At 52.2% G+C, this 20,436-nt stretch overlaps 1 protein-coding gene across 6 annotated transcripts in view; it reads right to left on the bottom strand.

Annotated features, from left to right (window-relative positions):
* The window catches only part of Vav2 (vav guanine nucleotide exchange factor 2), a 163,719-nt gene that overhangs the window by 35,086 nt on the left and 108,197 nt on the right, over positions 1-20,436 (bottom strand). For 3 of the 6 annotated variants that reach the window (XM_040745160.1, XM_040745161.1, XM_040745163.1), the window contains exons 5-9: positions 6,115-6,217; positions 4,530-4,544; positions 3,401-3,499; positions 2,258-2,326; positions 1,100-1,200 (exon numbers count right to left, since the gene is read on the bottom strand). In XM_040745160.1, coding sequence (XP_040601094.1) covers positions 1,100-1,200; positions 2,258-2,326; positions 3,401-3,499; positions 4,530-4,544; positions 6,115-6,217 — 387 coding nt within the window. The remainder of the gene's footprint in view (positions 1-1,099; positions 1,201-2,257; positions 2,327-3,400; positions 3,500-4,529; positions 4,545-6,114; positions 6,218-20,436) is intronic. The other 3 variants (XM_040745162.1, XM_013124731.3, XM_005085404.4) reach the window with 1 other exon arrangement.

Raw genomic sequence — 20,436 nt, 5'->3', positions numbered from 1 at the left:
TCCTCAGCTGCAGCCACTAAGAGCACCTCCTGGGCATGTTCACTATGCTCCCTTTTAAAAGGGCCCCGCCCACCTCCCATCCTTCTCTCTGTGTCTCTCCTCTGGAGGTCGATCTCCCCTCTTCCTTTTCTCCCTTTTATGATCCCTTTTCCTAATTTAAAAAAAAACCCTCTGTGTGAACCCTGTCACAAGGGTGTGCACTGCTTTTCTTAAATTACAACAGCCTGTATTTGGTTCATGGTACCCATGTTGGATGGCTTACAACCACTTATATCTCCAGCTCCAGGGGGATCTGATGCCCTCTTTCTGGCCTCTACGGGTACCTGTACTCTTATGCATGTACCTACGTGCACATAATTAAAAAGAAGAGCAAAAAAAATCACCCACAACTTGGAAATAAGGCCCCAGAGGCACACACTTAACCTCATGCATCTCAGACAACACCAGTTTGCCCTAAAATACAAGCCAACCTTAGTATACCTCTATCTGATCACTGTCTCCTGAGGAGACTGGGATGGGGGTAACACAATGATGATAATAATGACATTAAATGACTTGCCTTCACAGAGGAGGCACTACAAAGCTTTGGGGCTGTGGCCTTGAAAGGTACGGGTCTCTCTCGTGAAGCTGAACACGTGGGTCTCTACCGTTGCTCTGTATCTGCTTCAGCCTCCCTCCAATGCCTGCTGGAGAGCTGAAGGGAACAGCTGAACCTAGAGCACAGCCTGCAGCGCCCAAAGAGTCAGGGATGGAGTGGAACAGGTCACATAACTCAAGCTGTCATGTCTCACCACAAACATCAGCCACCATGACCCCGACAAGCCAGAGAGGCAGAGAGGGGTGCGGGGCCCCTACAAGTCCCTACAGCCTAAATGAAGCTTGGAGGGTTGGAGGTACCCAGCCCTCCAAGTTGTGATGGAGAAACAAGGGGTAGTGACCTGGTTACAAAGAGGGACAAGGATACAGAGATAAGTGGCCACCTGCCTCAGTAAACTGCCCTGTTTCTGTCATCCTGCCTGGGCTGGTGTAGAGAGGTCCACGTGGTCTCCAAAGCCTTGAAGACAGAGCTGAGGCTCTGGTCTAGCCTGCTGTCACTCACCTTTCCTTGAACTCCAGGAAGACCTTGGCCAGGGTACTGCCACCAGCCATCATGGACACATCAATGGCACGCAGAAAGCTGTGGTGCACCTTGATGAGGTCCTAGAGGGAAAGCAGCGTCAGTGTATGGCCAGGCACACCCGGGACCTGCTGGCCAAACACACCCATGAGGTGCTGCTTGGTATTCACCCAAGCTTGTGAATGCCAGTGTCACTCAGCTGGAAGTTTCTGGCAGGTGTGTCTATAATTTTTTTTGACCTGGCAGCCCAGTGCCATCAACAGGGTTGGCATTCAAGAACCTCACAATTTAACTACAAAGAAATATAAAGCAAAAGAAGTCGCCATGTTTTAGGTGAACTTGAGATTTAGTGTTAGGGCTGCATTCAAAGCCATCCTGGGCCAAATGCTCTGCCCTCCACCAAGCCACAGGTTGAACACCCCTGTCACAGTGCCCAGCACATAAGAACACTAGAGCACATTCCTGTCATGCAGTAGAGGGAGTGGCTGTTTTGGGCTAACAGTCTTGTAGGCCTCCCTGCTGTACAGGAACTGGGAGCTGAGTGGCTGTGGGCTCTCAGTTTCTGCAAGGTGTAATGCCTTACTACATCACCTTGGCCTGGAGGAAGCATGCTTCTTCAAGTTTCCCAGCAGAGAGAGAACAGTGCACGGCACACTGGCCACCCCTCTTCCCTCCCAGCTTCTTTTCTGTCCTAAGTCAGACAGTAAAAGGGACACTCTGGTCAGCCCTGTGTGGAAGAGTAAGATTCACCGATTTCCCCAGCCCCACCCTAGTCCCTGCTCTGACAGAGGCAGTAAGAGAGCATGCTGTGGAGGGCATCCACTCATGTGTGGCATCTGGAGTCGTAAGCCAGCCGCCTGCACAGGTTAACCTTCACACAGAGTCATCTGGTGTACATGAGTGGTCAGGTGCCTGCAGAGCGGGTGTGGGGCACGCTTTCCTCCGTGCTATCCAGAAGCCCTGCTTATAGTCCCGTGGGTCTCAAGTCCCTTCCAGAGCGCTGTGAATCTTTGCTCAGCTGACAACTAGCATGGAACATGGAAAAGTCTCAGGCCACGCCTCATCTTCTGCCTCCCGAAACCGCAGTCCCCAGAATGAGAAACAGCTGCATGCCCGGCAGGAACATGCCAGAATGCGTACCTCCAGGTTGATGAAGATGGCAGCCATGTCCGCTGGGCTCAGCACCAGCCGCAGGGGGCCCATGTAGTTCTGGAAGGAAGAAGTTTATGCTGCCACTCAGTATGTAGGGTACTTGCCACACTCACAGCCAAAGCTGCCAGGCACAGGGAGGTGCTCAGTGCTCACTGGACAGCACATGAAAAGGGAATAATGGGCAAAGCAGACCGCAAACCATGCCCTCAGCACAGCTCTGTGGAGGCCACAACACGGCCAGCCTGGGCCAAGGGACAGTGTGCCCGGGACCCTTGGCTGGAGGCTTCACTCACCACACTGGGGCCAACTCCACACCAGAGAACAGCCAGGAGAATTTTAGCCTGACAATGATGTTGCTCTTTACACAAGAACACAGATGCATCGGGAAGATTTGACAGCCAGGCCTATTGGGTGGTGATGGGGGCCAGGTGGTTGGGTAGAGGTCACTGGCAGTACTCGGGCTCAGGTGACATCTAGCCAAAGGCCCGTCACATCGAATATGCTACAGGCCTGGCCACCAGCTAAGGCACCACAGGACAAGGAGGGGCTCAGGGAACTTAGCTCAAGATCTGAACTCACATGTTCAAAACATGTGCAAGCATGGCTGGTTTAGACAGGAACTCTGCGAAGACATGCAGGAGAGCCCAGGGGGCTTTCCACAGAACAAGGGAGGCTCCAGTGTATGATGGCAAGGAGGAGGGGCTGCTATCCCAGTAAGTGCCAACTTGACACAGTCTAGAGTCACTTGAGAAGGGAGCTTTAATGGAGGGATCGCCCAGCTCAGGCTATCCTGTGGGCCTGCCTGTGGGGGGCTGGCTTGATTATTAACTGAAGCAGGAGGACCCAGCCCACTGTGACCAGCAGCAGCCCTTGGCCAGGTGGTCCTGGTCTGTGTAAGAAAGCAGCTAAGCGGGAGCCTGAATGGGCCAGCAAACAGCTTTCCTCCAGGGTTCCTGCTTGAATTCCTGCACTGACTTCCTTCAATGGTGACTGCAATGACAAAGCCAGGATAAAATACACTCCTCTCTCCCCTAAGCTCCTTTGGTCAGTGTTTTACAACTGCGACAGAGAGACCAGGAGAAGAGGCACTAAGCCCTCCACCCTGGTGTTCTGGGCGGAGCCGAGGCTCACCTTCTCAATGTCCTCCAGGGTGCGGTAGTACTTGGCCTCGGTCTCCTGAATCTCCAGCAAGCAGCAGCTTCTCTTGTCATCCTCGGTCATGCCCATTTTCTACAGGAGACATGAGATGTGAGCCAGGATCCGATCCCACTACCTGCACACCCAGGTCCCCATCTTTCCCATGAGGCCCTTGGCTACCTGCCCCACACAACAGGGTGACATCTTCCCAGGATGGCCGCAAGACTACTGAATGTACAGTGAGGTCGGGGGCTCTTCCCATCATCTGTGGTTGAGGGAACTGAGGCGCGTGGACAGGAGAGGACTTAGTGAGAGCACCAAGGAAGGCACGGAAACTTCTAGACTCCTGGGTATCACTCACTCCTGACTCGGAGCCTCGAGCTCCGAGTCCTCACAAGACTGAAGCGAAGGCCTCAGGAGACAGCCCTACCACATGCAGGTGAGGTGTGCTCATGGTACTTGTGCGAGTGGGTCAGCCCTGTCCAGCAGCTGGCATTGACCAATTCTTTGAAGACCAAGCTGATCTATTCTGGCTTCCTAATACCAAATGTCCCGCAGGCCAGACTTCCTGAGAAGCCACCTGCCTCTGCGCAGAAGGCCCAGGATAGCAGCTCATCAATGGGTCACCTGAGGACAGACCTCCATAGCAAGGAGGACAGGCCTGATTGAGACACGCCTGCACAGGGTGGGATGAAGCAGGGGTTTGGCCCCGGTCAGGCTGTGGTGGGCTTGCTTTATAGCTACTTTCTTTGGGTTCTCTCAGGCTCAGAGAACCTGGTCTGCCCCCAAAGGACTCCAAAGACATGACACTCAACAGGGACCTACCCAGGTGTACTCTTGTTGGTCCTAAGAGGTCCCTCTATAACGTGCCACAGTACTCTCCAGCACTGAGCAAAGCGGGGGCCTGGTGAGGTCCATCACTACCTGAGGCTGCGTGGGATGGGGTGGGAATAAGATCCTTGGAAGAGATCTTGATTCAAGACCCCGTACAACCCTGTGTGCCTGGCAGTGTGTCACTAGGGACACGGTCCTGAGCTGTCTCTATGACCTCTGCTACCTTCCCGACAGGTGGGAAGACACAGCTGGCGGGAGCCCGCCTGGCCTTGTCTTACCTGCAACTTACCTGCATGTATCTGATCTGAATGCATGGAGGGGCAAACAAGATTGAACCAGTCAGCAGTGTCCACTGTCCTCAAGTGACGCTTGGGGAATCAAGGATACCGCTGACAGCCCACCCCACTGTTAGCCCACGTCACAGCCCTCCCCGGAGCCTGCTGAGAAAGGGCCAGGACACTACATAAGGATGAGAGAAAGAGAGAGCCTCCTGGCTGATCCTGCCATGCCTGGGCTCTCAAAGCTGCACCTGTCTTTATCTTATTTGATAGAAAGTGCATTCCAGTTACCTCACACTTAAGACAGTTTGGTTCAGCTAGTTCCGGACAGGATGAGAAGTGGGGGAACCCATTGTTTATCTCAGAGGCCCCTCACGGCAGTAAGTCTACATCCCCTCTGTGGATGGACCAGACAGCTCAAATCCAACACCTGCACTGGGCATTAGAACATCGGCTGTCCTTCAGAACACAGACAAGTCCACCCCTGCCCTGGTGTTCTTCAGGACCAGGGACAGTGACAGGCTCCTGGAGGAGCTGCAGGAGTCTCAACACAGAGCCTGGCAGCCTGGGCATGGGGGCCCTTCAAATATGCCCCAGGCTACTGTGCCTGGATGCTGATGGTTACCCCCAGGGCTCCCATCTTGACAAGGACTCTGAAGTGATGAGGCCTTAATAAACCTGGTGATGTTTCCTAGGCCATGTCGGGCCAGCTCTGGGGGAGCCCCAATCAGGCTGCCTGCAAGGCTAGAGAGCAGAGCCTCTCTGCTCTGGAGCAGAGGCCTGAGCATGATGGAGAAGGGGACTTATTATTAGATTCTCAGGCACAAATGTGTGCCATGTTCTTAAGGGTGGCATGAGATACTGCAATGCCCCAAGCATAGCCTTCTATCTCTTCTTACAAGCCGGGGACACAGCAGGATGCCACTAGCCTGTAAAAGGCTCTCGAGGCTCTTCAAGATTCTTCTCTGACACCAGCTGGAGGCTCCCACACAGACAGGAGACAGAAATATTGGCTTTTGATAAATTTCCCACTTCTTCAGGAACACAAATGCATCAAAAGCCTCCACAACTGACAAGTGGCATGGTGCTCACCTTTGGGGAGTTCAGGGGTCAATGGGAGCAGTGGCCTGCCCCTCCAGGGCCCCCTCTCTGCATCCCTCCAGGATGGACCCCCCCCCACTTTCCACACAGCAGATGTTGGCAATAAGCCGGAGCTGGCACAAAACATCGTCCGCAAGATCATTAGCCAAGGCTGCGTGGAAATAAATACCCTTCAACATAAAAGGCATGCAGCTGGCCGACAGAGCCCACACGGCTCTCCTCATTCTCCGCACAAAGAGGTACGATGGCGTGTGCTCAGTCACACTGTGTTAGACTGAACATGGAACCGCTATTTAAGGCTCTCTGGATAGGAAGGACTAAGGATCTTCCAAAGAAAATTTTGTAGCCACCCCGTTGGAGAGGCTCAACAGTCATAGGTGGCATCTAGGGCACCCCAGTGTCCCGGCAGGGCTGCAAGGGCATTGCAGGGGAGCCCAGGGGGATCGGGAAGGACCCGTCTTGTCTCTGTGCTCAGGGCAGGGTGGGGGTGCTCACCATGGGCTGCTGCACCTCCACTTTGATGATATCTTCGTAGATGTCATCCCCTTCATCTTCACACGGGACACAGTCGTAGATGTCCTCACCCAGGTCATGCTCGCTGCACAGGGAAGGGTGGGTGAGCAAGGCAGAAAGGTCCAGGCGCCTGGACTGGGGGCTGAAAAGCATTTCCAGGCGCCTGGCAAGGTCACCCACCTCGGCTCAGGCTCCCCATCTACAAAGTGGAGTTTAAGTGGGGTTGGGCAGAGGCTGTCATGGGGATCTGCCTGTCTTCAAAGGTTCTTTCTTTCCCAGCGACGCCCGGATCCTGGAGTAAATGCTGGAGACACCAGCCAGAAGCCCTGGTGTGAGACACCTTCCTCCACTGGGATCCTCTTTGGCTGGTCAGCAGAAATGGGCAGCCCCTACCCCAGAGCAGAACAGCCCCTACCCCAGAGCAGAGCAGAACTCCCATCTCAGCCCGTGCCCAGGATCCCCGAGTTCTCTGAGAAGCTAGCCCAAGGTCTCCACCATCCTTGTGTCCCCATCATTAAGATCAAGGGTACAGGACCCACATACGGCTGCCTTTCACACACTGCGGACACCAAGTAGGATGGAGGAATAGAGAGAGAGATGGAATACACGGTGTACTTCTCAAGTTAGAACTCGCGAAAGCAAAGACCAACTTAAAACTTGGAGAAGTTTTGATTCTGCTCACAACTCTTTGGCTTTCTCCAAACTACCTGTGACAACTAATTAACACTGTCAACCTGATGTGTGCCTATGATCACTATGGTCCTTTGACAATGGCTCCAACAGGCTTATTTAATGTTTGGTCTCTAGTTGGTAGAACTGTTTAGGAAGGATTAGAGGGTGTGGCCTTCCTGGAGGAAGTGTGTCACTGGGGATGGACTTTGAGGTTTCTTTTTTTTTTTTTTTTTTTTGGTTTTTACAAGACAGGGTTTCTCTGTATTGTTTTGGAGGCTATCGGTCCAGCCCGGCCTTGAACTCACAGAGATCCGCCTGCCTCTGCCTCCCGAGTGCTGGGATTAAAGGCGCGTGCCACCACCACCCGTCGGACTTTGAGGTTTCTAAGGCCAACGCCAAACCCAGACAGCCTTCCAGTCTCCCTCTCTCTGCCTCCAACTTGTAGATCACAAGATGTAAACTCTCAGCTACTGCAATGGCTGGCCTGCCTGCTGCCATGTTCCCCGCTATGATACTCATGGACTTACCCTCTGAAACTGTAAGCAAAGCCCCCAATTAAATGCTTTCTTTTATAAGTTGCATTGACCTTGGTATCTCTTCACAACAACAGAAAAACAGCCATGATAATTGCCTAGGAGACAAAGCTCTGAGCCCGCCTGAGGGAATCTCTAGAGTGGGCTGACTGAAGTGGGAAGGCCCACCTCGAATGCAGGAAGCATTATTCCATGGGGTGGGACCCTGTACCGAGTAAAAGGAGAAAGCAAGTTGAGCACCAGCAGTCACCTCCGCCCCCCCCACCCCTGCTTCCTGACTGCGGGTGCAATGTTTACATCTTAAACCACAGCAGGAAGCAGAGAGAGTGCACTGAAAATGGCTTTCATGTTTAATGGCTTTAAACTCCCAAAGCCTGCTTCTGGTGACATACTCTCCTCCACCACCCTCCACCAGCAGGGCCATACCTCCCAAACACTGCCAACAACCAGGAGCCACGTGCTTAAATGCCCAAGACTATGGGGGACATTTGTCATTCAAGCCACCACTGTTACCTCCGGCAAGAGTGCTCTGTGACCTCTTCACCCGTGTCCAGGAGTACAGTCCCCAGACCACCTGTCCATCTCATGCCCGTTGCCCTTAACTGTGCCCTGGGGTTCAGAGATGCAGACAGCAGCCCTGAGCTGAGTAGCAGTGAGATCCCACAGGCCAAAGGCAAAGGTTGGGGAGGGCTGGTGCTTTGGGTATCCCACCTTCGGTCCCAACCCACAAGCGCTAGTCAGAGGACAAGTCAAACCACAACAGTTACATGGAGAACTACCCACCCACCTACCCTTGAGCCTTCTGAATACCCACACCCACATCAAGTATTTTATTGTTGTTTGGTTTCTTTCAAGACAGTCTCAGCTCTGTAGCCCAAGCCGGCTTAGAGCTCACCATGGAGTCACTCATGACAGTACTCCTGCCTCACTAGCCTGCTGAATGCTGTATGGACAGGGATGTGCCATCATGCTCAGCTTAAGTTCTTTTTTTTAATAACTTTTATTTATTATTGTGCATGTGTACACATGGTGGGGAGGCATGTGTGCCACAGTGTGTGGCCAGATCACTTCGTGGACTCCATTCTCTCTTTACGCCATTTTTTGGACTCCAGAGCTCTAACTGAAGTGTCAGGCTCGCATGCAAGCATCTACCCAGTGAGAGCCATCTCGCTGACCCATCGACTTGAGTTTTAAAACAACACTTGTTCTTTTGGGGCCCATAAAATCCTTAGAGGTGGCCAGGCCATTTTGCACATTAAATAATACACCCGTGCTTGCATGCAAACAGGAACACACACACACACACACACACACACACACACACACACTGTGACCTCAGCCCCAACTCTCCTGTCTCTTCTGCCTGTCTGTAGTGGGCATCATCAATGGTGTGCAGACACTGAAGTGACACATCCTCCCACAGGGCAGATGTGACACTCAGAGTGCAGGCTCACCTCAGAACGTCCTGTGGTCTTTCCTGCTGACCCCATCAGAGGGCCCAGCTCTAGGCAGGTCTGTCTGTCTCTTGCAAACTGTCACCAGAGATAACACAAATCATTTCGCCCACCTCTCTGGGCTCTGTGCCAAATTTTGGCCCTGCCACTGCACCCTCCAGACTCGCAGGCCAGGTGAGGGCTTCAGAGTCCTTTCTGGCAGACATCAGCCAGCCCAGCTTCTGTCATGCAGCAAGCAAGGCTGGAGGGAGAGCTGCTGTCTACAATTCCAACCACGTGGAACTGAGGGAAACAGATGTTCCAGGCTTCAGGAGCAGACTGCTCCTGGCGGGTGAGACACCTCCCTGCCTGAAGACAGACACCGGCTTCGCTCCAACGGGCTGGGGGAAGGAAGGGATGGACAGGGAGTTTGTGGAAACATATTCCACAAGCCAGTAGAAGGAGTCAAATGGGTGAAAACTGAGTCTGAATAGGGTCTTCAGGCTGGCAACCAGTCAGCGTTGAAGCCCCAACTTTTTCTCACCCTACCTTGTGAGGATATTCAAGACAATTCCAGGATCACCCAGCTGGGCTCTTCCTAAAAAAAGACCTGTGTACCAACCCTACATCAGCTCTTGAGGTGTAACTCTCACCACATAACTCTTGGTGGTTCTGTCCTACTCGGGCACGCACCTGCCTGTATGCAAACACTACTGTTTCACTTTGATTGACAGAAAGTTTTGTGGCAGCGTTTATAAAGTCCTCCAGTTTTCTTCTTCTACAACACAAAATGACTTGTTGGGTAAGGGTGCTTACCACCAGGCCTGACAACTGAGTTTGGTTCTTGGACTCCACATGGTGGAAAGAACTAATCCCACACACTATCCTCTGAAACTCCACCGCAGGCCATGACTCCTAATTTTGTTAACTGAATGCTGGACACTATGACTGATGGACGCGTCGAGACTCTGGATACTGAAACTTCTGACATCATGTTTATTCTAAGAGTGAACCTAGCTGGACTCCAGCAGGAGGACATCTTGCAGAGAGCAGAGCTGACATGGTCACTGGATTCAGCTCCCAGCTGCCACCAGGTTTTGCCGGGGCTCTTGGGTCCCTTGCTATACAGATGGGATGAAGGGTCAGTTGAGGATGAGGGTAGGTTCTGCTCACTGAGACCCCTGCCTCCCAGCATTCAATGGTTTTCCTAGCCCAAAGTTTCAAACTCTTCCGTGTCCCACCCACAAAACAATTCTAAAGGCCTGAAAACCATGTGGTCAGGTCCACCACAGCCAACAGCCCTGCTTCTCGGTACCAGTTTCTGTCTTAGTCTTGTTTCTGTTGCTGTCAAAATACCCTGACCAAAACAACTTAAGGGAGAAGGGGTTTGTTTGGCTTACAGTTCCAGGTGACAGTCCTTGTTGCAGGGAAGTCAGGCAGCAAGAACTTGAAGCAGACAGTCACATCACACCCAGTCAAGAGCATCGTCCTTTCCCATGATCCCCTGCCAGGGAATGGCTCCATCCACAGTGGGCTAGGTTTTCCCATCTCAATTAACACAATCAACATAACCCCTCACACATGTGCCCAGGGGCTAACCTGATCTAAATAGTCTCTCATTGAGACCCGCAGATGATTTTAGACTGTGTCAAGCTGAGAATTAAAATTAACCATCACCCCTCCCCAGCCTTCAGGGAGTTCTCAGTTCAGTGTTCTGTCCTGCTGCCAGTCTGGATCTTGTTTGTTTGTTTGATGAAACAGGGATCCTCTGTGACTTTGGAGGCTGTCCTGGAACTGGCTCTTGTAAACCAGGCTGGTCTTGAACTCACAGAGACCCGCCTGCCTCTGCCTTCCGAGTGCTGGAATTAAAGGCGTGCACCACCACAGTCAGGCCAGTCTGGATCTGTTCAGCTCCAACCCTGTGGCATTCCTGGCTGGCAGTGGGTCGTTCATGAGGTGGGGCCTCTTGGGAAGACGTTAGGTCACTGAGGGGGGCCGAGAATGGACTATTAAGACCCAGGCCTTCCCCTCTTTTTCCACTTCTCAACTGTCGTTGAGAACGCACCCAGAGGTCAGTGCTACCACAGACTAAAACAACCGAGCCTGGAGACTATGCACAGAAACCATAAACTGCTGCAAACCTGTCTTCTTTTTCGACTGGTTGTTAGGCATTGCTATAGTACCGACAGCTGACAGACATACCTGTGAAGCAGCCTTCTAGAACCCCATCCACTCAAGACCCAGCCTTATGAGACTAACCCTGTACTTTCTCTCAGCTTTTGGAGGCTGTTCGGTGCCTCTGAGGGCATTTTTACATATTTTCCCCCAAGTTTTGCCATTGCTGGCTGCAGAAATGTTGGTCTGACCCTACATTCTGCCATAGCTGAGAGCCAGACCTCCTTAGATATCAAGCAGCCCCCATCTACACCAGCAGGAATGGAGGCTCAGAGGGTACCGCTGTGTGCCTCCTTCTGCAGCGAGAACCTTGAGAAAAGTCTCTGAGGGAATCCTCAGGTAGGCAGGGGAGCCTCAGCTTTGCCCCAATCTGGTCACAGAACAGGAAGGCTGGAATCACTATTCACACTGGACTAAGACACTGGAACACCCCCAGCAGACACCCCACCATCCCATGGCACTGAGATCCTGGGAACACCCTCAGGGTGGTCATCCAACACATGTCCACTACTGCCTTCTGCTCCTGTCTTCCCCAAAACCAATGGCAACCAGGAGCATCCATGCTGGCAGGACTGTGTTTCACATGCCACTTCCCACCATCTCTCCTGAGGTCAAACATAGCCAGAAGCAGGGGGTGGGGGCAAAGCTGTTCTGGTACCTTAACCCAGGGTAGCAGAACCTCAAACTTGCAGGCCCTATACCCCCTCTACTGCACAAAGCTTCCTGACCAGAAGCAGCTGATCTGATTCCTGTCCAAGTCCTCCACAGAGAGGCAGGAGGTGCCCCTGAGCAGACTACCCAAACTGACACCATCTGCACTTACACGACGCAGTCTCTGCCCATTATTTAATTAATTCAGGTCAACGAACAGCTTCGTGCATGTTATTAGCAATTATAAAACTGGAGAACTGAAGCTTCATACGTGCATGTGCTCCAAAGTACTGCAGAAAAAGGGATAAAGAGAACAGCCAAGAGGAGGGTTTTTTTAATGAAAATATAGTTATAAAAGAAAATTCAAACATGATAAATAGCCATAAGATAAATTCAGTGATCAAGGTAAACGAGCGTCAATCAGATATTTTGGGCTGACCCATATTTATCCTAAGATCAATTCTGCACCCAAAAACTCGTTGATCCTTGGGACAGAGTTGGCTTCAAGGTGGAAGAAAGACAGGGGGACAATTCTTAGATGAGAAGGTGGTTACTTGGGTGTTGCGCTCAGGCTGTATGATAGCTCGTCTGCACAGAATCTAGGTCGCCAGGCATTCCTGTGGGGTGCTTCGTTTTGTTTTCTTTTGTTTTAAATCCGTTTGAGTATCTGACGAGGGAAGAGCTACCTTGAACCCGGGCCGTGGACATGGAAGGAAGAACTTTAGCTTGTTTTTACTTGCTTGCCCTCACTCTCACTGGCAAGTACATCTCTCCTGTTGCCGCAACCAGTACTAAATCCAACTCCTTCAGGATCCCAGTGCAAACTGAAAACCAACAGCTGTCCAGGGACCCTCCGGGACCCCAGTGCCAGACTGCAAATGCGGAGAGGTCAAACACCAGGAACTACACACGCACAGCGAGATTTCCATCATGAGCCAGCCACTGTTAGACTACCCAGATGGACCATGGCCTGTAAAACAGTCTACTAAAATCCCTTTTGATAGATATCTTCATTCTATCAGTTATGTTCCTTCAGAGAACCCTGGCTAACACAGGCTTTCCTTCTGGCCACAGGGCATATAGTGACATGTGCTTGTGATCTCAGGTCTGGGGAGGCAGAGCAAGGTAAATGTCTGGGACTTGCTGGCCAGCCAACCTGACCTAATGGGAGAACTCAAGGCCACAGAGAGAAACCTTCCAAAACCAAGGATGGTGCCCAAGGAATGGCCAACCAGGTTGGTGTCCACAGTGCTCATTAAGCATTCCCACACAGAGACTCAGACTTTGGGGACAGAACCCATGGCCTTTCACAAGATGAGCAAATATGCCTTAGGACATTAGACAATGAACACAAAAGCTAGACCATGGAAACCCAGGAACTTGGGGCTGCACTGGCCTCCTAGGGTTGCAGGAATCACCCTTCCTGGTCCAGCTGCCACCAGAAAGCACAGGAACATATGTGCGGGGAGGGACCGCCTCATACAGTGGCAGGAATATGACAATTAGACACAGCTGGCCACGTGGTGTGGAGGCACAGTTGCCCCTTACCTGCCCCGGCCTCCTCCTGTCTCACCCTCTCCCTCCTGTGGCTTCTGAAGCCAGCTGCACTGACAGATGCTACCATCCCAACAATGACTCCACTTGCAATGGCCCGAACTCTTCCAGAAGGGGTCCAAAGTGTCCCCCTCCCACTTCCTGCCCCAACCCTGCAGCCCACAGTCTCCCTAGCCTGCATGGTGGCTGATCTACTACCCTGGCTTTCAACAAGGCAGCTGCTAAGAGGCCCAGCTCCCTCACCCTGCAAATCGAGGGGGAAATGAGCAACTGCCCTCTGCCTCAGGCACTGGGTGTTTACAGGGGACATAAACATCGTGCTGACAGGCTTGGCACACACTGTGAGCTCAGCCCCGGGCATGAGGCTGGCAGGCAAGCCTGTGACAAGCCACCATGAACTTGTTACTAGGAAACCAAAGGAGATGTGAGGGTTTTTTTTTTTTCAAACCTCGGCCCACACCAGACTACAGTTCATCTCAGGACACAGGCAGCAGAGAGTGGCTGCTGTGTATGGGATCGTTTGTTTGGGAGGACATATGGACGGACAAGGACCCCAGACACCTTTAATCACTCTCTGCTGGAGGAACACTCTGCCTACAGGTAGAAGCCAGGAACTACCTGGCCAGACCCACTTGACTACAAGTCTTCTGGGGCTCTGCCCCACCCCCACCCTCCAACACACACAGACACACAGAGAGAGAGAGAGAGAGAGAGAGAGAGAGAGAGAGAGAGAGAGAGAGAGAGAGAGAGACAGAGACAGAGACAGAGAGACAGAGAGACAGAGAGAGAGAGAGACAGAGAGAGAGAGAGAGACAGAGAGAGAGAGAGAGACAGACAGAGAGAGAGAGAGAGAGAGACAGAGAGAGAGAGAGAGAGAGAGAGAGAGAGAGAGAGAGAGAGAGAGAGAGAGAGAGAGAGAGACAGTTGCCTCTTTTCTGGGAATTCTTTCTAAGCAACAGAAGAGCCTAGAAACATCGACAAATGAATGAATGAATGAATGAATGAATGAATGAATGAGCAAGCAAACAGGAGGTACTGGGTCACAAGGGCTATTCCCACAGGGACATCCTAGGCCCCGGACAGATGGTCCAGGGTTTCAGTTCCTCCCTGTCACATGGCCTAGACTATGTGGCCCCCAGCAAGGCACTTCCCCTCCTGAAGTTCTAATTTTCAACAGCAAAATGGAAGACAGAGCCCCCACCTATGTTGTCAAGGCTGAAATGGCATGGAAGCCTTCAGGGGGCAGTGCAGGGGACACGCATGGTTCCTTCACACCAAGACTACAATATTCTGAACTCCCATAGCCCTGTGTCCTGTCCCCACCCCCCTCTAGGTGGAGATGAGTGCCAGGGCACACGTGTGAAGACCAGAGGACAACTTGAAGGGATCAGTTCTCTCCTTCTACCTGGTAGGTCCTGGGAATTGAACACAGGTTGTCAGGCTTGGCTGCAAGCACCTTTATCTACTGAGCCATCTTGCTGGTCCTGGCTCTTCTAACACTCTGTTGGGCTCAGGGAAGTGACCTGCCTGCTCTGCTCCTTACAAAGGACCCACAGGGAGCACTCTCTATCAGGAGAGTGTTGTAGAAAAACAATGAAAACTCAGTGTCAAGGTCACTTGGCGCTCTGGACAAACACCAGGAGAAGGCATCCTTTTGGTACGGCAGGGCTGTGGATGGCTTCTTGGAGGTGACGTCAGGACTGGGTTTTGTAGAATGAGTAGGAGTTTGGCGGTCAATACAAAAGACGCCGAATGCATCACTGAACTTCTACAGTTGGAACGTGTGTGGCCTGCTTACTCATTTTGCAGCGTCTCTCTTATATGCTTCTGGTGCCACATCTGTGCTAAATACAAGAGACACGACATCAGGAAAGCCAAGTCTTCATCTCTCAGGGTTTCTAAAAGACACCGTTGGATTTGGAAGGCCCTGTTAGACAGGACAAAGCTCTCTGCTGCCTGCAGGAAAATGACAGCATAAACACACATGGCTTTAAAACTCCCTTTTCTGGCTGCCTCTGACAGGAAAGGCCCTGGCTAGCCTGGTCCTGTGAGATCTTGTGCCCTGTCTGTGTATCTGAGTGGTTAGTCAGAGCGGGCGGGATAACAGGGAGCCTGCGTCCACACAGCAGGAAGGCCCCTTGCTTTCTCTAGCACAGAGATCCTGCAGTGCTGGGCTCAGGGAAGCCCACTCACTGCACTCCCACTCACTGAGAGGATCCCACTGGAGGAGGCACACAGGAGGGGAAGGGGCTACCAGCCCACCAGTACAGGCAAGTATGAGATGGGAAACATTTCTAAGTCCCTAACCTAACCTAACCTGCCGTCCTCTTCACAGATGAAGGAATTGGGCAGCTGGCCAGACAGCAGGGCTGGGCTAGACTCACAGGTGACCACAGAGACAGAACAGCTGGCCCTAAGCTCCCAAGTAAGATAGAAACTACACCCGGACTCTCCCTAAACCCCTGCCCAAAACTCAGCAGTGGCTGACCTGGCACGCAATTCAGCAGACCCTGCAGAGTCCTCAGAAGGCATGCCAACAGACGGTTGTTACAGCGGGTGAAAAGTCCCTGCACCCCAATAAGCCTCTCTGCCATGCAGCAATCCAAATCAGACCAAATCAGACCAAATTAGAAAAACTCATGTTTAATAGGTGCAAGGCTCCCAGATGGCCTGCTAGCACCCCAGAAGGGAGATGGGAAAGAGAGACCGGAAAAACCACACGTTTATTTTCTGGGGGGGGGTAAAATACCCTGTGGGAGTGGTCTTGAGCATCTCTGGGGGAGGGGGTCATTATTTGGTGGGCTTCTGAGATTCAGCAGGGTTTGGAGGGAGATATGGGAAGGGAGCTTCGATGGAATCCCCACCATAACATCCCAGACTCTTTGGGTGTTTGGATGCCAGAGGCTGGGGTGAAGCTTCCACCATAACAGTGGGATACATTTTCTTTGGTTTGGGTAGCCACTGGTAAGGTGATCATGTTCTTGTAAGCAACAACACTAATGAAACTCACTGGGTCACTGAGGTAGTTTGAATGTACTTGGCCCCCATAAACTGACAGGGAGTGGCACTATCAGGAAGTGTGGCTTTGTCGGAGTAGCCTTGTTGGAGGAAGTGTGTCACCGTGGGGGTGGGCTTTGAGGTCCCCTTTGCTCAAGCTATGCCCAGTGTCACGGTTCACATCCAACTGCCTTCGAATGAAGATGTAGACCTCCCGGCTACCTCTCGAGCACCATGTCTGCCCGCTCATGGCGATGGTGGACTAAGCCTCTGAAACTGCAAGCCAGCCCTTTATAAGAGTTGCTGCGGTCATGGTGTCTCTTCACAGCAACAGAAAACCTAAGGCAGTCACCAAAAGAGAGAGACAGAAAGGGAGGCTGCACAAGTGTAAGGACCCGAGTTCAAATCTCCAGAAGCCGTGTGAAGGCTGGACATGGTAGCAAGTGCTTCTGTAATCCCAGTGCTCTTGTGGAGATGCAGGAGGCAGACAGGAGAACCCCTGGAAGCTCACTGGCCAGCCCTTCCCTACCAGTGGAAGCAGCAAAAAAGAAGGAAGCCCTGTCGAAGTAGAAGGTGAAGACCATGGCCTAAGATTGTCTGAAAGAGGAATATTAACATACACGGGAATTGGATGCCGTATGTTGTTTTATTAGGGAGAAACCATTTACATGAAATAACCCAAGATCAGCACTCCGACAGTCTCTCTGCTGCTTTCCGAAACCCGACCGGAACCCCGAAAGAGAAGGAGCTGCCTCTCCCCAGGTCTTTATCCCACACCCCACATATGCACTGTGACCACGCCCAAACAGGCAGGGTCAGCGCCACAGGTGCCTAGCAAGATCTCTCCCTACAATCGTCCTCGGACCTCCACAGGTATGCTGTGGTCCAGGAGCCTAATGCACACGCATGCGCACACATCATACACACATGTATACAGACATGAATGCAGAGTGGTACAATTGTGTGGAGAGGGATTAGCAGGAATGGGGGGAGGTATGGATATAACCGAATTCTATCGTGTCTGTGTATGAAAACATCACGGTGAAACCCACTATACATAATTAATGCATACTAATAAAACACATATTTTTAAAAAGCTAAGCACAGTAGCACATGCCTATGATTCATGCCCTTGGAAGACTGGGGCAGGAGGATTGCAGAGAGTTCCAGGGCAGCCCAGGCTAGAGTACAAGATAGGACTCCATTTCAAAACAACAAAATAAAAATCCTGGACACATCTAGGAAGTGCTTTCCTCCCCGCCTGGAGGGGTGTGTCCGGAGCAGATACACCTAGATGACGCGGTGACAGGGAACCAGTTCAGGAGCAGGGTGCCAGTCTCAGGTCTATATGGGTGCCTACGGTGCACCAGCACCAAGGCAGACTCTGCCAGGCAGCACTTGGGGTGGTGGGGCAACTAGCCAGACATAGATTCTAACCTCGGCTCTGCCCTTCAAAACAGGGGGGCCCTGGGCAGGTGCCTTCAACCTCTCAGAGCCCTGTCTCCTACAGCGGCAAAGCTCAGGGCCATCCCGGAAGACAGGCATCACATGGCAGAGATGCAGTCCATGGCCACTGGTTTCATGTCTCCATTCAGCCAGTCCCTGTGACCAGAACTCACACTGGGAACAAGAAGCCCAAGACAGGATGTCAGTGAACTCCTGCACCAAAGAGAAGGCCACCTTGCACAAGGGGACACCAAGAGACACTTGGGAGGCAGCTCCATCCACAGCAATGCTGGAGGACCAGACAGGGGAGCTTTGTCAAGACAGGGAGAGGGCCTTTCAATCCCTGGCTGACACTCACTTAAGAAGCCCAGAGTCTTGGCTTTAGGCAACAAGCCCATAGGACAAGGCTGCACCTTCACACTGTGAGCCCCAGCACAAAGGCCTGCCTGTAAGAGCAGCCTACCCTGCCCTCTAGCCCGCAGCCTGCTCTCCACCCATCACCTCAGCCATGAGCCTGAGGAACTTGAAATGAGGGGTAGGGCGCTGTTCCCGCCTCTGCTCTGGGAGGAGGTCTTACTGTCAGCCCTTCTCAGACTGTAACAGGTTGGTGTCCACTCTTTCTATGGGGTGTATGGGCACGGATGCTTTCTAAGGGGGCTGGGAGACATTTTGCTGTTGTTTGGAAGAATAAAGTCTCACGAAGCCCAGGCGAGCCCTTGACGCCTGATTCTCCCATCTCAGCTTCCAAAGTGCCAGCATTACAGGTGTGACCCACTATGCCTGGCTTTTTGTGCCTGCCCTCACTGGGTCTTTTCTGTGCAGTCTACTTTAAAGTTCACCTCTCGGGGAAAAGTTACTTGCGGTGAACATCCCAGACGTATGTCTCCCAGCTCACCCCAGGCTCTGCACAGCCAGGGATCCTGCACACACAGGCCTCGATGAGCAGCACTGAACTTGAAAACTCTGAAGACAGATTTTAAACTTTCTCTGACAGTGTTGAGCAGGACCATGGGCTGGGATAGAGATGGGCTTCCACTTGAATGAGGGTCCCACAGGGATACAGCCCTTGCTCTCTGCTGTTAAAGAGCACTGCAGAATGACCAAGGCTTGGCGCTTTCTGGGGTCAGGTGGTAGTCACTGCCATCCCTGCCACCACCTCTGTGCCTCAACTTCCCCCAGGGCACAGAAGGGCTCCAAACCTCCTTCATTTACATACCTTAAGAATTACTTTGCAAAGCTGTTTTCTAAGGCAATAAAATATGCAGCTACACAATAAAATATGTAACATAACAGAAAAGTTACAGTCCCTGGTTGGCACGAGCCCATTTGTTTAAGGCTGAAAACTAATTCACCTCAGGGGGCAATGAAGCCAGAGCCAGCACAAAGCAGGCTCTGCTGTGACAGACTGTTGAGTCTGTGACCTCAAAGGGACATCTGTGCAGGTTTCAGAGCGGAGACAGAGAAACTGAGGCCCTCGGAGGAAACCAAGACACTTGAGGCAGTAACCGAGCACTGCCAGGAGAGTTACACAGCCCGATGGGGATGCACACCCTTGCTTTCCTGGAAATGCCCCAGCCACGTCACCGGGGCACAGACAGCCCCGAAAGGCAAGAGGAAGACAATGTCACAAAGCCAGACCTTTGCCACCCCAGGGTCCTGGCTGCTGCACCTCACATGTACACACTGCTCTTTGTACACACCTCTGTACAAAGCGGCCACCAGTCCTGCAGAAGTGGACTGGGGGGGGGGGGCAGGTCTGAGAGGTGGGATCGGACACTTCCAGAGGCAAGCCATTATGCAAATGCAGGTACCCATTTTAGAGCTACTGAAAAGCAAGGCCTTTCCTTTTGGGCTTATTTTGCTTAATAACGACATTTTTAAGTGGCAGTGTTCTGTGTTGGTCGGCTCAGCCAGCTGCTCTGACTGCTTGATCACACATCACTTAACGATTTGAAGAGGGAGCTGAGAGCTTTTCCAGTGCTCCTCGAGTGTGGGGTTCTTTCTGCTCAAGCTCCCAGACAGGCATCTGAGACCACAGCTCCTACCCCAGCCCAGTGGCTCAGGGCCATGCACGGTTGTCATGTAACAAACAGATCTGGGCCAATCACAAGCTATATGCCCAGCCAGGGGACTGACTGAAAATGCAATTTCTTGTTGGCAGCTGTTCTGTGGAAAACATTCTGGGTCAATCAGTTCAAATAAAATACATTCTTCAGATTAACTTCACCTGTTTCCTCTTGCGCTTCTGATGTGGCTACTAGGAACCCAGCAGTCAGGCATATATAACCCATGTTTGTTTTCCTCCACACAGCGCTGCCACGGCCACTTAGAAGCCAGGGAGGGAGACGGTCTCGGGCAGGGGGCAGATTGGGTGGGAGCCCGCAGGGGCTCATGGTGCCCGTGAGTGCCCTGTAGTTCACTCCACACCTGCCAGGGATGCTGTCTTCCCAGCAGACCCACTGTGCAGGTACTGATGTCATGTGTTACAAAGAGGGAAACTGAGGTGCATCGAAGCAAGCAACCTGCCAAGGCCACATAAGCAGGAAATGACAGTGCTAGGGCTCGGCCTGAATGGCCCAAGCAGATGAGACAGAAGGTGGCTCTGTTCAGGCTAGCCTATGTGCTGTGGGACTGTAAAGCCTCCAAGACAGACAGGTGCTACATGGAGTTCCAGGATTCCTCAGCCAGGGACACAGAGGCAGCCTGCCTGTCCCTTGTGACCCATCTGCCATCTGACTTTCACATCAAAGGTCTGGCCCTAGCTAGACAGACAGACAAGGCTCAGCAACTAGGCAGCAACTGAACAAAGGCATGGCTGATTCGCTGCATGCAATGGTCCCTCA

Source organism: Mesocricetus auratus, unplaced genomic scaffold, assembly GCF_017639785.1.
Source record: "Mesocricetus auratus isolate SY011 unplaced genomic scaffold, BCM_Maur_2.0 Super-Scaffold_100004, whole genome shotgun sequence".
NCBI lineage: Eukaryota > Metazoa > Chordata > Mammalia > Rodentia > Cricetidae > Mesocricetus > Mesocricetus auratus.
Note: the sequence above shows the minus strand (reverse complement) of the source record. Positions and strands in the feature narration are given on the sequence as shown.